Source organism: Leptonychotes weddellii, chromosome 9 (assembly GCF_054177405.1).
Source record: "Leptonychotes weddellii isolate Sample4059 chromosome 9, ASM5417740v2, whole genome shotgun sequence".
NCBI classification, from domain to species: domain Eukaryota; kingdom Metazoa; phylum Chordata; class Mammalia; order Carnivora; family Phocidae; genus Leptonychotes; species Leptonychotes weddellii.
Genome location: NC_138377.1, coordinates 32,073,595 through 32,090,170, shown reverse-complemented (window position 1 = coordinate 32,090,170; position 16,576 = coordinate 32,073,595). Strand labels below are relative to the sequence as shown.

General features: G+C 51.9%; 1 protein-coding gene across 4 annotated transcripts in view; it reads right to left on the bottom strand.

Moving 5' to 3' along the window:
• The window catches only part of SPTB (spectrin beta, erythrocytic), a 122,413-nt gene that overhangs the window by 29,189 nt on the left and 76,648 nt on the right, over window positions 1-16,576 (bottom strand). For all 4 annotated transcript variants that reach the window (XM_081830369.1, XM_081830370.1, XM_081830367.1 and 1 more), the window contains exons 8-19: window positions 16,453-16,565; window positions 15,486-15,673; window positions 13,752-13,869; window positions 12,952-13,110; window positions 11,954-12,256; window positions 11,084-11,234; window positions 9,290-10,160; window positions 8,077-8,214; window positions 3,670-4,426; window positions 2,291-2,493; window positions 2,089-2,179; window positions 351-497 (exon numbers count right to left, since the gene is read on the bottom strand). In XM_081830369.1, the coding sequence (XP_081686495.1) occupies window positions 351-497; window positions 2,089-2,179; window positions 2,291-2,493; window positions 3,670-4,426; window positions 8,077-8,214; window positions 9,290-10,160; window positions 11,084-11,234; window positions 11,954-12,256; window positions 12,952-13,110; window positions 13,752-13,869; window positions 15,486-15,673; window positions 16,453-16,565 (3,239 nt within the window). The remainder of the gene's footprint in view (window positions 1-350; window positions 498-2,088; window positions 2,180-2,290; window positions 2,494-3,669; window positions 4,427-8,076; window positions 8,215-9,289; window positions 10,161-11,083; window positions 11,235-11,953; window positions 12,257-12,951; window positions 13,111-13,751; window positions 13,870-15,485; window positions 15,674-16,452; window positions 16,566-16,576) is intronic.

Here is a 16,576-nt window from a genome sequence, read left to right as displayed (position 1 = left end):
TGCCCTCGGGCAGGACAGTGCTGGGGCCCTGGTGAGGATAATGGGAGGCACACGGACATAACTGGTGTCCTGGGGGCAGCAGAGGCTGAGGCACTCCCTCAGGTATCCTCAGGGTCTGGACTGTCTCCAGACTCAGGTGCCCTAGAGGACGCACCACTTCTGACCAGGCCTGACAGGACTGGATAAATCAGGAGCTCTGAAGCCTGGACTACTAATTAGAGAAGTTTTTCATTTGCAGGTTCTGTACTGTCCAGTAAGGTTCAGACGGTGCCTATGCCCCGCGTGAAGCCCCATTCAGGCGCGCACATCTGAGCAGAGAGCCCCCGGCACTCACCACTCGCCTCACTTACCGCATCAATGCTGTCTAGCCACCCCTGGTGGGAAGCCAGGTCTGCCATAAATGCTTGGTGCTTTGCCCACTTGTTTTGCAGGTTTCTTGCATCGTCATAGGAGACATCCTGAGATGTTAGCAGCTTGTCATTGATCCAGAGAGTGAGCTGTGGACAGAAAGAGGGAGTCCAACAGTCTCTGAGTGGACCTCTTTGGCCAGGGGCTTAGGGCAGGACCTGCTGCCCACCTCTGGCTGCAGAAGGCGGCCCAGGGGAGGAAGTATGAATACAGCAGAGTACTACTCTCCAAAACTCTGGGTCCCTAACTCTCAGCACAAGCAACTTCATCTGTGTTGTTTCAGGGCTAAAATATCAGCCCCTGAGTGTCTTCTCATACGCTCTAGCCGAGTGTATGCGGTGTGACACCAAGGATATTTATGCTTCTCTCCATTTTTCCAGGACCTAGGACAGGGCCTGGCCTACTGTAAGAAGTGAGTGTTTACTGGATGGATAGATAAATCCACCCTTTGGCAGTAAGGTGAGAAATCATTAATAAACACAGAGAAAATGTTATCTGAGGAAGAAGCCAAGGGCAGAACCTGTAATTAACAATGAGGGAAGAACTCTGATGCACATCCAATGTTTCCAAGATGACCTGGCGGCATACCAAGCCTGGATGGTGCCAAGGGCAGAGGCAGATGAAAACAAAGTTGTTTGGGCCGAGAGGAAAGGGGTATGAGGAAGGGAGAGAGAAAGAAGTCAGAGAAAGCACCATTCCACACAGAAGTACCACTCATGGAGGGACTCAGGAGTGCAGGTTAAAAACCTTCCTTGCGGGGCGCCTGGGTGGCTCAGATGGTTGAGCGTCTGCCTTCGGCTCAGGTCATGATCCCAGGGTTCTGGGATCGAGTCCCGCATCGGGCTCCCTGCTGGGCGGGGAGCCTGCTTCTCCCTCTGCCTCTGCCTCTCTCTCTCTCTCTGACTTTCATGAATAAATAAAACATTTAAAAAAAAAAAAACCTTCCTTGCACAACTCATCCTAGGCTGAGCAAGGGCCTTCTGAGTCAGCTCTCCAACTGGGAGGCTTGTTGAAAACGCTGCTCTCTCTCTCTCACCCCTTGAGGTTCTGATTCATCTGGGCCTGAGTGGGGCCCAGGACTTTGCATTTAACAAGGGCCAGGACTGGCTCCATAATTTGCAGAGGCCCAGTGTAAAATGGAAATGCTCAAAATTATTAAGAATTTCAAGATGGCAACCACAGAGCATTAAACCAAGCATGGGGCCCTAGATGAATGCACAGGCGGGCTGTCCTTGAAGCCAGCCTTGATCAGGGCCCTAGGGGACTCTTTATATAGATAGCCCTCAGGCCACTCTTTGAGAAACCCTGCCCTGGAGTAGGCAAATTAAAATTTATAGATTTGGGGAAAAAAATAATAGAACCAAAGATTCTAGAGGATGACCTAAGCTATCAAATACCCAGAGTTTCCCTCATGAAATTCCAGACTCCCAACTTAGAAAGGATCCCTGTGGACTTCCATTCCCTTCCTTTCCCTTCCCCTTCCCTTCCTTATTTTTTTAGTAATCTCTACACCCAATGCGGTGCTCAAACCCATGATCCCGAGATCAAGAGCCACACACTCCTCTGACTGAGCCAGCCAGGTGTTCCCCCCCGCCTGCCCCGATGAACTTTCTACCTCTAGGGCACTTTGCTCCTAGAAGGGAACCTCCTGCAAAGTGTCCTGCCTTGCTGGAGCCTTACCTCCTGGCAGTTCTGGAGGAAGTGCTGGAGCTCCAAGTTGTCTTTCAGAATGACAGAAGTTTCCTCAGCCTTCTCCTTGTTTTTCCTGTGCCTAGAAGGGAAGCCGGAAGCTGTCATCACCACAGGGCTGCGCCCGCGTACCTTGAACACCACCACCAGCCCTACCTGGGTCTGGCCCCGTGACCTTGGGGGCAAAGAGTACCTGTCCTCAATCAGCTGCACCTTCTCCAGGATCTTGTCTGAGTAGAGGTTTTCTTCAGCTATCAGCTTGTTTCCAGAGTCCACAGGACTCAAGACCTTATCCTGGTTGTTCTCCATAGACATCAAGAAATCCTCAAACTTCCGGATCCCAACCTCTGCAGCTTCTAGGGAGTCTGGGGGCTCCAAGTGAGCCAGAGTATATTCCTGTTGAAGCAAGTTTCCAGACAAGGCATGAAGACAAGCTGGGAAGGCAATGAGGGCACCTGCCAAGCACAAGCACCCCGTACAGCCATCTGGGCTACAGCATGAATGGTGCTCCCTGGAGCTATACAAGGAAGAGGCACCCTAGGCCTTGCCCCCATCCCCACCCCAGAGGCACCCAATTAACAGTGAGCCTAAAGCCATGTGGAAGGGTAATGGCTCAGGGGAAAATTCACCTTTCCAGCCTGTAACTGACCCAAGAACAAGGCATAGTTTAGGAAACAGGGCTGGAAAAGGCATGTGATAAGGAAGAAAGAGGATTTCCCCCCAATTCATGGCTGGAGAGAGTCCCCAAAATGTAGAATTTGAGGAGAAAGGGGAACCCTCCTACACTGTTGGTGGGAATGCAAGCTGGTGCAGCCACTCTGAAGAACAGGATGGAGGTTCCTCACCAAGTTAAAAATAGAACTACCCTACGATCCAGCAATTGCATTACTAGGTATTTACACAAAGGATACAAAAATACAGGTTTGAAGGGGTACATGCACCCCAATGTTTATAGCAGCAATGTTCACAATAGCCAAACTATGGAAAGAACCCAGATGTCCATCGACAGATGAATGGATAAAGAAGATGTGATATATATATACACACACACACACACACACACAATGGAATATTACTCAGCCATCAACAACAATGAAATCTAGCCATTTGTAACACTGTGGATAGATCTAGAGGGTATTATGCTAAGCAAAATAAGTCAGTCAGAGAAAGACAAATACCATAAGATCTCACTCATATGCGGAATTTAAGAAAGAAAACAGATGAATGTATGGGAAGGGGGAAAAGAAAAAAAGGAGAGAGGGAAACAAGCCATAAGAGACTCTTACCGATAAGAACAAACTGAGGGTTGATGGAGGAAGGGGGATGGGGGATGGGCTAAATGGATGATGGGGATGAAAGAGGGCACTCGCTTGGATGAGCACTGGGTATTGTATGTAAGTGATGAATCACTGAATTCTACTCCTGAAACCAATATTGCATTGTATGTTAACTATTTAGATTTGAAAAAAGGTAGAATTTGGTCTCTGAGGACATTCATGGATTCACCAGTGCTATTGCCCTAAGAGACAACCTCCCCCCGCCCCCCCACCAGCCCTGTATGCCTCTCCCTACCTGATTGCTGAGGATGGCTTCAGCTTGCTTGGCATCTCTCTGGAACTCCCGGAAGCCGAGGCACTGGGCGAGGGAGTGGTTGCGGCTCTCCCACATCCGGCACAGGGCAACCCAGCCAGCATCCAGGCCCTCCAGCCTCTGGCCCAGGAGCAGGTACTCGGGGTCCGTCTGATCACGGATCACATTCTCCCCGGATACCTTGACATTCTGGAAGATCTCTTGGTGCCTGTCAATGTCGTCTTTGATGGCCACGTGCTGCTGTAGGAGCTGCTCGGCCTCCGGGAGGGACTCAGGCATGTCCTCGGAGGCCACGGCCTTCTGGGCCATGGACAGCCAGGCCTGGAAGTCATCCATATTCTGCAGGAAGGCCTGGAGCTGGCTGGCTTCCCCCAGCGAGGCTTCCTGCTCCAGCAGGGCTTCCTGCAACTCCTGCCACAGCTTCTCCACACATGCCTGCCGCTGGCCGATGTCCTCTCCCTGCTCGGGGTGTGAGGCCATCAGCTGCTGCGACTCACGCTCCAGGGCACCCACCCGGTCCCGGATGGCGGCCACGTCGCGCTCCAGCCCCGACAGCTTCCGCTGGATGGCAATGATGCCCGCCAGGTCCTGGCCCAGTTCCTTAGTGGCCTGCACCACCTGCATCTTGTCCTCGATCCACTTGCTAGTCTCTTCACAGTCCACGCAGTAGTTACGCACCCGGAGGGCTGCGTTCACTGCCTCCCGCCGGTCTGACACTATGGTCTGGAATGCCTGCCACCTGCCAAGGGGGACACGGAGACACCCTCTTTCGTAACACTTCCCACAGGGCCTCCCTACACAGATTCCCACCAGAGTCTCTCCCCATAGATCTTGCACCCTAAAAAAATCATCTACCCAACACACTGTGATGAGTAAAATTCATTTATCCAATTTTACCCAAGACAATATAAGCTGCCAATCAGATCTTTCCATCATCCGGGGGCGAGCAGTGATGTGATTCCAACCATAAGTAAAGACACCAAAATGACTCTTAGCTTGGCTCTGTATGTAGTCAAATTTTGGACAAACATAAAACTTGCCCAGATTTTTTGAAATGCTGAAAATAATTAGAAAGCTTACATTTATCGACTTAAAGACAGTATCAGGACATAGGGTCCCAGTGGCCCTAGAAGAACCATACAAATGCCCAAGACCATGTTCAAAGTACCCAAGGCCTAAAAACGTCACCTTGGCTCTAAAGGAAAAGAGGCCTTATGAAGGAGGAGGAGGAGGGGGAAGGGAGAAGCTGGGGTTATAACTGAAATGGATAGCATAACCTTAACCTTCAGATGCAGTGCTGGCATGGAAATGGGAAATATGCAAAGGTCTGGCACATGCTCTGGGGTCTGGGGTTGGTCGGCAGCTTCCAATCAGCCTCTTCTAAAGAGCTGTACATCAGCCTGGGCCGAGACCACCAGGGACCCTTTCCATGGACCCAAGCTGACTCATTCCGAGTGACATGTAATATGTAAGTAACATGTAAGCACCTAAGAGTGTGCTGACCGCTCATTTGCTGAGCCATTCTTTCCTGAACACCCACAAGGTATAAGCATTACGTTAGCTGTTGGGAGGATGTAGTCATAGCTAGACTTTGCCTTATGGAGTGTATGATTTAGAGAGAAATTAAGACAAGCTCACAAACTAACTGTAGTATAAAGTGCTATGTATACAGCACACACCAGGCAGAGAGGATGAAGGGAGCTGTGAGGGTGACAAGGGTGATGGGGGCAGGTCTCGTGGGGGCCACCGGAGCGGGATCTCAATGAGCACCTCTCTGCCACTGTAGTGATCTATTTAAGGATGGGGCCCTGAGTATCTCACCCTTCTAGGTCTTTCCTGGTGTGGCCTCACTGCAGCCACCAGCAAAGGCTACAGAGAGGACGGACTGGGAATTAAGTCTGGTTCCCCCTGCTGCACTGTCTCCAAGATAAAAGAAGTTGATAGAACCACTCCAGTCAGCCCTGACCAGGCCATGTCAGAACCTCAGGTTTGGTCCTGGGCCCAAGATTATAAAAAAAAAAAAATGTTGGTCTGAGGGTTCTAGAGGGGAGGGGGGTGGGAGGATGGGTTAGCCTGGTGATGGGAATTAAAGAGGGCACGTACTGCATGGAGCACTGGGTGTTATACGCAGACAATGAATCATGGAACACTACATCTAAAACTAATGATGTAATGGATGGGGATTAACATAACATAATAAAAAAAAATGTTGGTCAACTGGAATGCATACTGTGGAAGGTAATCACTTATTCAGTAAGTGTCTGAATGACTCGTATGTGCCAAGCCTGGCAGAAGATATTTCAGTCTTGTCCCTGTTCACTCATTCACTAAGCATTTATCATGCAACTATCATGTGCCTTGTGCCACGCACTGTTCTAGGCTCTAGGGAGGTAGCAACGAACAAAGCAAAGTGCTTGCTCTCATTTGAGTGGGTAGAGACAAATAAATAAGCCCATAATTCATCCAAGTGGTGACAAGTGCAATGAAAAAAATAAAGCAAGGTAACGAGATAGGGGCACAGTGGCTGGGTGGGAAGGAGGCAGTGATGTTTTCAACCGGCTCAGTGAAGGCTGCTCCAATAAGCTGACATGTGAGCTGAGATCTTAATAATGTAAGGAAGTAGGCATGTGGCTATCTAAGAAAAGAATATTCCAAACAGAGGAAAGCTCAGACAATTATGTGCTTGATGCTCAAAGCACTGTGGGCAGTAGATAAAGATATTACTCTTCATTTGCTTATAGTCTAGTAGGAAAGTTCTTCAGGATAGAAGTCATTATAATACAAGGTAGAATGTAAAGCTCTAAACCAGTACAAAGGAGGGAAAGAAAGTTTTTCATCTTGGACACAGGGAGAAAGAGGAACCTGAATGGACCAAAGGAGGGGTCTGGTGGACAGAACAGTGGAGGCTCGGAGGCAGGACTTCGGGCAAAGGTGAAGAATGACTGTTGTTCTAAAAAATATTTGAAGAGCTATCACATGGAGGAAGAATCAGAATCAGTTTTGTTCTCTCTAAAGGGCAGGGCCGGAACCAATGTGTACAAATTGCAAGGAGGGAGATTTCCATTCAATAGGAGGTCAAACCTTTTAACCAAAAGGAGTTGCCTCCGTATGGGATGGGCTGCACCGTGAACAGGTGAGCTCCCCACCCCTGGAAGTGTTTGTACGAGACACAGCAGTCTGGGGGTATTTGGCTGGACTCGATGACTTCTCAGGTACTGAGATGGTTTCAACTCTCAAGAAAACCATCTTAGTGTTTCATGCCCCCAGTTCTCTCTCACCTAAGGATGGCAAGTGCCTTGATGTATTTCACTTAGGATGGTACAAAGCTTAGGGATCTGTAAAGATCGTTCTCTGACTATAGCTCATTAAGGCAACAGATAGATAGCTAACAAGTTTCTCCTGTCTTGCACATGCACACACTCACATGCACACTCACACACACACAACATACTCCCCCCCCATTACCTCCAAGCCTAAAGAGAACAAAGAGACATCTTCCCCTTCTGCATAAACCTCAGATTACAGAGGAATCTTCTGAACTACAGTACCCATCTCTGGATGCTGAGATCATCAGCCCCGTTCTAGTGGCTCTGAAGTATCCTTATCACCCTCCTGCCTCCTGCTGGGCCCCCATCAGAGTCTCTACTGTGCTGACCCCCCTTTCTTCCCCCCACACAACAGGGTCTTGCCTAACTCCACCTCCCAGATTGCTTCAGGCAGAGCAAGGCTCAGACACAAGTGTGGGGAAAGGAGCTGGGGCAGCGGGGAGCTGGTGAACACGTGGTATTGTGTGCACGGGGCCCCGGGTAACAAACAGGAACACAGAAGTGTGTGCTGTCCTCAGAGATCCTTGGGGAACTCATGGCAATTACACCTCAGACTGAAAGCACCCCCTCTCCAAAGGCTCCTCAGGGCCTGTTTTTTGTTCCAGCCACAAAGTGTGCTCAAGGCTTCCTGCTAATTCTCCTCTGCATTCAAGCCAGCCTCATTATCGATGCTGCATTTTGGCACAGGCTGGAGCTTTCTTTTATGGACAGTACTTAAGAGCTCTCAGAAAGCAATTTTCCCTGGCCTATGAATGTCTGGGGAAATGTGGCCTGAGTAGCACACGGCCTGATTCTAACTACACGTGCACTCAGAGCAGCTCCTCCATCCCCCAGGAGATGCCCCCCCAAGCCCGACAGCATTCACCACTCTGTTCACCACGCAGGGCCTTCCACCTTGCTGCTAGCGCTCCAGAGTCAGAAGGAGACAGGCTGAGAAAGACAGGAGCTCGGAGGGGACAAACTGGCAGTGCACAGCAGGCGTCCTGACGTCGGGGTCACACCCCAGGGGTTGTCAGTTGTCGAGAGAAGGCGCCCTCAGCCCCCAGCCCTACCCACGCCCCACCTGTCATTCAGGTGGTCCTGGTACTGTTTCACTTCCCCACTGCGAGGGTGGCCGCTGTCTACCAGGCTATTGGCAGCGAGGTTCACGCCGTCAATCTGCGTCATCAAGGTCTTCATCTCCTGGTCCAGGATGTCAAACCTGATATGGACAGAGAAGATGACTGGGGAGGAAGCATGGGCACTTTGCCTACCACCCAGTCTCTGGAATGTGGAGCTCTTGCTTTCTCCTTCCATCTCCAGAATACATTTGACTAGGGAAGGGGGCAGAAAGGAAAAAGATATGCTGACATACCCTATTTTCTGGTTCATGGGTCCAATTTCATGGTTTAAGCATTTCTTGGACCAGGCTAGTAAAGAGCTGGTTGCTTACTCCATGGGCCACTGGCTCAATGGAAAGGTACAAGGGAACGAAGAGGTGTGTCTGGGGAGAGGGGGGTGTTGATCACCTCAGAGAACACCCGCCATACCTCCACAGCCACAGCTGCTGCCCTTGGGCCCTAATTCCGCTGCCTTGACCTTGCCCTGAAGGATCCCCTCCCCAGCCAGGTGCTCTGTCCCTGGGTAGGAGAAGAGGACGCTGCCAGGGGCCAGGGTATAGTTCTGAAAGCGGACCCTTCCCTCCAGCAGCCTGGGCCCACCTCAGCATGCTCTAGGGAGTGACCTCTCATGCTCCTCAACTCTCTAGTTCTGTACTTAAGAGGGCCACATGAATGGGGTGCACGCTCCCCCATGCCACAGCATGGACACAATCAGAGTACTGGAAAGGAGCGGGCCTTGTAGCCCGGGGCTTTGCAAACTGGTCCCTGGGGTCCTTCGGGGTTCTGTGGCTGAGGGGCTGCCATGGAAAGCGAGAGCTGGTGGGGTTCTGACTTCTCACCTCCTACTTCACTAAATGGTTCTGCTTTCCTCTGTGTTCTATGTTAGGGGTTCTGTCTACAATTCATTTGAACAAAGACCGCTATGGCTGAAAAGGAATTGAATAACTGGACTAGAAAGGTCCCCTACTTATTTTAAGGAAGGCCCCACAGGGTAAAGGACCCAAAGTCACAGAGCCTGATTGAAACCCATGGCTCTGGTGCATGGCCTTAGCCATAAAGGGCATCCCATCACCTCTCAAAGAGAACCTTGCTGATCTAGAGGTGGATCCCCCCTCGGCGGGGATGGAGTGCAGGCCATAGCGGAGGGAGGCGAGGAAGACAAAGTCAGGCTCTGACCTGTGCTGTGCCACCTCCAGGTCCTCCAGTGTGTCTGGGATCTCCATCTGGGCTAGCCACTTCTCCTTCTCCCCCATCCACAGCTCACAGGCGTCCGTCTCCCCAAACACCGTGTACAGGTCCAGGGCATCCTGTAGCCTCTGCCGACGCAGGTCTGCCTGGGCCACCACCTGCTGGTAGAGCTCCCGGAGGGCCTGCAGCCGGTTGGTCACATCTGGGGAATCCCGAAACTCTTGGGGGAAGCCCTGGGCCTGCTGTTCCAGATGCTCCATCACCCCGCGGCTCTCCTCCAGCTCCGCCAGGAAGTCCTTGTGCTTCTTCCCCAGGGCCCGCGTGGCCCCCTCATCCTGCCCCACGTCTTCGCCTGAGAGTAGCCGGTGGGCATCTTGCAGCCAGGCCTTCAGGTCGTCAGCGTCACCCTGGAACTGGAAGAAGTTCTCAGCGTCCTGGAGGTTCTTCTTGCGAAAGGCAGCCAGCTCCTTCAGCTGGTCCCACTGGGCGGACACCTCCTTGATTCGGGCCTCAATCTGCGGGTGCCCAAACTGCTTACGTGCCACCATGCCCTCTGCCTCCTGGAAGATCTGCTCCAGGTGGGTGTCCAGCCCTCGGAGCTCATCCTCAAAGGCCTTGTGCTTGCGCTGTAAGATGAGCACGCTCGTCAGGTCTTTGCCATAGTCCAGGGAAGAGTAGATCTGCTCCTTCTCCTTGATCCAGCTCTCGGCCTCATCCATCTCCCAGAAGAACTTCCAGAGCCGCTTAGACTGCTCTAGCTGGGCCTTCCGCCCAGCTGCCATGTTGCTCAGCTCCTCAAAGCACTGCTCCAGGTGGCTGACCCGGTCCTGGATAACCTGGGGGTCACAAGGCTGGTATCCTGGGAGGAATGAAAGAAGGGAAGACAAAAGAGGTAAGGGCTTTGCTTGTGGGCAAGCTTCAGGTCAGTTGCCAGGCTAAAACCACATGATCTAGAACCTGCCATCCTATGGGGGCTTTGGGATTGCATATGGGGGGGGGCAGTTGCTCAGAGGGCAGGTCAGGTTCTTTATAATTCGTTACCACTAACACTTCATGAATAAGTTGGGTCAGCTCTCAGGAGAAATGCACAACAAGAAATTATTTTTTTTTAAAAGGCCCAGACACCAGGGCGCCTCGGTGGCACAGCTGGTTAAGCGTCCGACTCTTGGTTTCAGCTCAGGGTCGTGAGATTGAGCCCCATGTCGGGCTATGTGCTCCACACAAAGTCTGCTTAAAACTCTTTCCCTCTCCCTCTGTCCCTCCTCTCTCTCTCTCTCAAATAAATAAATTAATCTTAAAAATAAAATAAAATAAAATAAAAAGGCCCAGACACAAATTTCAAGATGACTCTTCAAGGAGGCAACAGGGTCTTTTATTTAAGACCCAAAGCTAGAGGGGCGCCTGGCTGGCTCAATTGGAAGAGTGTGGGACTCTTGATCTCCAGGTCATGAGTTTGAGCCCCACACTGGGTGTAGAGATTACTTAAATAAAACTTTATTTTTTAAAAAAAGACCCAAAGCTAGAAACCTAAATTGTCTCTGTTGTATCTTGAACTAGCAGAGTAAATGAAAGGCAGATGATGCGTTATTGGTGCTTATAAACACCTTCTGAGTATAGATCACCCAAGCAGCTGCCTGCTCTCTGGAGAATTCTACTATCCTTCAAGCTTCTTTCTGGCACCATCAGTGGAGGGAAGAAGCGGAATTCTAAAGCTAGGAGACTTATCCAAGCTGGGGTGCTAGAACGCTGAGCCAGAGGCTGGAGAGACAGCTGCGGCCTCACCTTTCTCCTCAGTGAACTGCAGGGTGGCTGCAGTGATGGCCTTCACTTTGTCCCCTTGGATGGCGATGTCAGCTTCCATCAGCTTGTGCTTCTGTAACAAGTCCTCGACCTCCAACAAGTGCTTCCCGAACTCGGCAGATAAGAGGTGAGCCTGGCAAAGAGGAAAGACCAGGTAGAGGGGACGAGGAGAGCTGAAGACATACCTGCGAGGAGAAGAGACCCTTCCGAAGGGAGTGTGCATCGTATCTGGGCCAGGAAGTCACATGCAGCTGGAAATGGGCACTGCTCAGCACGGGAGCTATAGGGCAGGACTTCCTACTGGGAGTGCCTTTCAGAGTCAGGCATGGAACGTTTTTCAGAAGCTCAAGCCTCACACTCGATCTCCTGCATCTGTCTCAAGGTTTGGGGCCTGGGCATGTGCATTTTTAGAAAGCTCCGTGGCCGGTCTGCTGGGCATCCTCGATGAGACCCACTGTAGTAGAGGGAGAGGAGATTCCGACTTCTTGGTTGCCCCTATGCTGGGAGGTCTGGATTCTAACCAGATCAAACCGTGATTACTCAGAGCCTGATTTTCCCGGTTCCTGATTCCTGTCTATCATTTCTAGGTCCTGTAGGTTGGCATCTGTGCTACCGTGAACCTAAGATGTCTTGATCACCCGAAATACAGAGGACCCGGGCTAGTGACTTGTCTGGAGCAGAGGGAACCAGGCAGGGGGAGCAGCCAGGCACTGTACTGCCTCAGTTTCTCCATTCTGGCTCAGGGTTGTGCTTGGCTGGGAGGCATCTAAGGAAGCAGAGCTAACGGCACCGCCCGCACCAAGGCGGGCCTGGGGGGGGGGTGCGGGGGATGGGCAGCCTCCAAGGGCCCACCTTGATCTCGTCCATCCAGTCGATGCTGTGCAGCATGTCCTGGAAGAGTTTCTGCAGGGCCAGGGTCATCTCGAGCCTCTGGCGCCGGGACCTCAGCAGCTCCTGCAGGTAGCTCCATAGGCGCAGGATGTTGTCCTTGCGGGCAGTGATGCGCTTCTGGTCATGGTAATTCTCCTGTTCCAGCTCCTGGGCCAGGTCCTCCAGGGCCTTCACCCGCTCCTCATAAGCGGCTGTGTCGGTCTCGATGGCCTCGTGCTTCTTTTTGGCGGCCTCCACGGCTGCCAGGTCAAACCCAAAGTTATCCTGGCCCCCAGGGAGAAAAGCGGGCGACTTAGTCGGGCCGCCCTGGCTAGTCCCCTCAAACACAGAGAAACGGCGGTCCCTTCAGAACCACCGCTCGCTGGGAAAGCCCAGTCCCAAGGAGCCCAGTCTGCTGTCTTTTTCAGCCAATCTTATCAGAGCCAAGTTCCAAAGACCAAATGTCTTCCAAGAACCTTTAAAAGCAGCTCATAATGTTATTCCCTGTGCCCTTCCGCGGCCTGCTGGTGCCCGCCACCCTGCCTAGGAGGGACGTGCCCGACTGTGGGTAGGAAGGCGCTGCTCCTAACTCAGGAGCCCTGCAGCTGTAAACAGACGGCTCACCCCCATGCCTTCGAGTCTGCACGCACTCTCTCCAATCCTCGCAGAACACTGGCTTCGCCCCGCCTGGACATTTGAGTCCAAACTCTAAGTGGGAAGCAATAGATGCTCTTATGAGCATCAGCCCTGGGGTCAATTTTTAGCTAGTGAAATCTGACGCCCTAGAGGCCAGAGTCCACGGAGAGTTCTTCCTCAAATGTGAATCCGAATCTACCCAGTCCTGGGGAGCAGGGCTGCAAGGCCTGTGGAGAGGCTTATCCTGCTGCCACCGAGAGGCCAGCTGGGTCTGCAGCCCAGTTGCCTGCTGGGGGCTCTGGAAGGCTTCTGCCTCCTGCCATGCCCAGTGTGTCTCCCATTACCTGAGCCACGAGGCGCTGGTTTTCATTGAGCCACGTCTCTCTCATGGCGGCCTTTCGGTCAAAGCGCCGGGCTACCTGTTCCAGCTTCTCTTGCCGAATGAGCTCGTTTCTCAGGGCCAGCTCCCGCTGATACTCAGCCTCCTCCAGGCTTTCCCAGGCCTGTGTGGGGGACAAAGGGGAATTCTTGGGGCACAGGGGAACACCTGGGTTTGGGGGTTCCGTCTCTTTCACCCAACACTGAGTGATTTCAGGAATCTAGGCAGAGCCTAAAGTTCAGTAAATCTTTTGGCTACCAAAGATTTGGGGAGCACTGGTCGTGACCCCCCAGTTCCCTCCTCCCCTAAACCTGCCTTAGACTCTTGGCCTAATGTTACTTGTCTCTGTGGGTGTTCAGTACATTCTCACTGACTCAATGGCTACTTTCATTCTGTTAGAATGTCCAAGTGGTGCTAAGCCTCCAAATCTCTCAAATATCGGAAGGCATTTCCCTTCTGTCATAAGCAGTTAATATTCATTCAATTGTCAGAAAAACTCAAGAACGTATAGAGACTAAGCTATAAAACTGGCTCCCAAAATGGACTCTGGGCATCTGAGCAAGGGGCTGAGCTAATGGGCAGTGGCTGGTGTCAGACCTCTCAGAACTAGGTTCAGAGGGTACCCCCAAATAGCCAGCATGTATAGTTAGTTAATACCACAACAGCAAGTGGCTTGGTTTAACCCTGTCCAGTAACCATTTTCTGCCCCCTTGTCAGAAACTCAGCCAACCCGCTGGCTATGTATAATGGAAAACACTGCGGTACCCGGTTGATGTCAGACACCAGCTTCCCGTCGTGAGGGGTATACACTTTCTGATTGTTGGCTCTCATCCGGGACTGGATGGTAAAAAGTAGGACTTCCAGATTCCCCTTCTCCTGGAACCTGTTGTGAAAGCAGAGGTAGGGAGATTAGTGTCGAGGTCTCCATTGCCAATTTTTTTGCTTAAGTCAACATGGAAGCCTGGCATTTGGAGCTTGGATAGTGAAACATATTCTCCTTAAAAACAAAAGGTAAAGAGGATATCTAGGTCAACTTACCTGTTAAAACATCTATCATACTCACCAACTGTGATCTACTAGGGGTGAGTCTTTAAAATACAAACCAGAAAAAAACACAACAGCCACCACAGTGTTTGCTTATCATCTGCTTCCACAGGGGAATGGCTAACTGGAGCATTCTAGTAATTCCTGCAGATACCAAGAGTTTTACCAGTAGACACAAAGAAAGCTCTTCCCTGTTCTGCGAATGACGAAGGCTCTGACTAGCTCTTTAGTCAGTTTTTTATTGACGAGCCACGAACACCTTAGAAGTAGCATTATTCACGTAGGAACATATTGTACTGAAAGCAACCTTCACCTGAGTACTAATGAGCCAGCCCTCCAGACAAGTCCTAAAGGGCCGCTGCTTCTGCGGGGAGAGGAAAGACTGCGCTCCAGGAAGAGAGCAGGTGTAGATGAGAACTGGCAGCAGGGTGACCATCTAGAGCCCGGGGGCTCAGCTCAAGGGAACTGCATACTTTTACATTTCCGCATGGACACAGGTATCTACCTCCTTCTTCATCCTCCACGTAGCAGCCAAAGATGGGCTGTCAACCAGGTCCCCACCCTGAGGCCAGCCTGACAGAGCTGACCACTCACAGTTGTTTAAAGAGGGCTGGGGCCCAGAGCACCATCCACTCGGCCAAGAGATAGCACCCCTGTGGTGCTCGGCTTGAGAAAAGCCCAGGGGAGGTTATCTGTACTGAATTTAGGACTTTAAAAGTGGGTTAGTGTCAGGCCAGAAAGGCGATACTTGTTTATAGTACATTCTAGACTCTGTGTCTCACCTTTCCCTGTTTGAGAGTCATGAATGAAGAGTGTGGGAGGCGAGGGGGAGGAACAAGGCTGAGGGTACCACCAATGAGCCAGAGATCTGTTTCTGAAGAGCTGGACAAGCTAAGGGCAGGTGAGCCGGAATGCGCCCTCTCTTTGTGCGTCCAAGCGTGCGTGTTTCTGTTGGTGTGTCTGTATGCGCATGCACACGCATGGGTGTGGCCGTGCAGATGTGTGCACTTCACACTGGGTGAAGCAGAGGTCCTGAGAGGTCCCCAAATGCTCTGCTGATGAGCAGCGACAGATGGGAGAGAAACAGGATGTACCTGATGATCAACAAGACCCCATACAGAGAGCTCTGGGGCTGAGAATACAGAGGTCATTACCAGATGACAAACGCATGGCTCCGTGCACAGAGGAGAGAGAAACTTTCCAGTACTTTCTCTGGTTACTCATCAATGCCCCTTTCCTGCAGGCTGATGGCTTGGGAGCAGGAACGCAAGGTGGGGGTGAAGGAGATGACAGATGTGAAGCTCTCTGGCCTCTAGGTTATTATACCTCCTGGAGGTACTTCTCAAGGCCCAGCGAAGCAAAGACACTGGACAGACAGCTGGGCAGGGGTGCTCTACCTTTGGCAGTCAGTGTCCCAGCCACGGATGCCCAGCCTCCCAGAGCCCAGGCCCTTACTTAGGGGGCTTCTCCACGGTGCGGTAGGTGCTGAAGGCCTGTAGCTGCTGCTGGACGCCTGCCAGGGAGTTGGCAAACCTGCGGCTGTTCAGGACGGCGACGGTCTGCTCGATCCAGGTGAGCAGCTCTGAGGCCAGCCCACTGTACTTCTCAATCATCTTCTCGGTCTCAATGGCGTGGTCAATGACCTAGGGAATCACTTCATTACTTGTCCTTATCAGAAGAGCAATGACACCAACGAGGCCCCCGGTGGGGACCACAGGGAAGGCGGTCCCCCTCTCCAGCCCTGGAGTGTCCCACGGTGGGTTTGTTCCCTGAGCCCAAAAGCAGTGCTAAGGCAGGAGGAGTGGCCTGGAAGTGGACTGGCAACATTAGCAGGGAGCTAGCTCTGCTAGGGTGCAGGGGCAGCTCCACCCTCCCCCTAAGCCTATAAACACTGGTAAGCTTGTTGTGCCAGGACATCAGCCGCTAGAAGGGCCGAGGTCTTGTTTATTTTAAAATGCATTATTAGGAATCCAGGGCTTCTAGGCACTGCCTTTGCTAACCACCAGGCACACAAGGACGAATGAGAAATGGTCTCTACCCTTGGGGAGCTGTGGACCAGCAGGGGAAAGGCATCCGGCAGGAGGGTCTGTACAGTGGGATGGGTTCCTGATCCACCACAGAGTGAAGAGGCCCAGAACCACAACAGACCAACACATAAAAGCCCATCATATCCCGTGGAAATGTTCATGAGATGGGGAACAGGGGCGAGGACATTGGTCAGGACAGACCATCAACTTGTTTTGGAATTGAGCTTGGGAACCATTAACGCGGCAGGGCTTGGCTTCAGAGGAAGTTGGTGGGGGGTGATCTGTCTCCCCCACCTGCAACTGGGGCCCAGACTCAGAGCTCTCAGGATGGAAAAGGAGGATCGCAGTGTGGCGAACAGGGAAATGAGGTGACGCTCTGTGAAAGAGCTCTGTACCTTGCCCACGCGCTTGCCCTCCACCGCGAGCACCTTCATCTTGGAGAAGTAGTGGTAAAATGCCACCACATAGGTAATGATGGATTTCTCATCAGGGTTTTCCGTGAAGACATCTGCAAGGGGA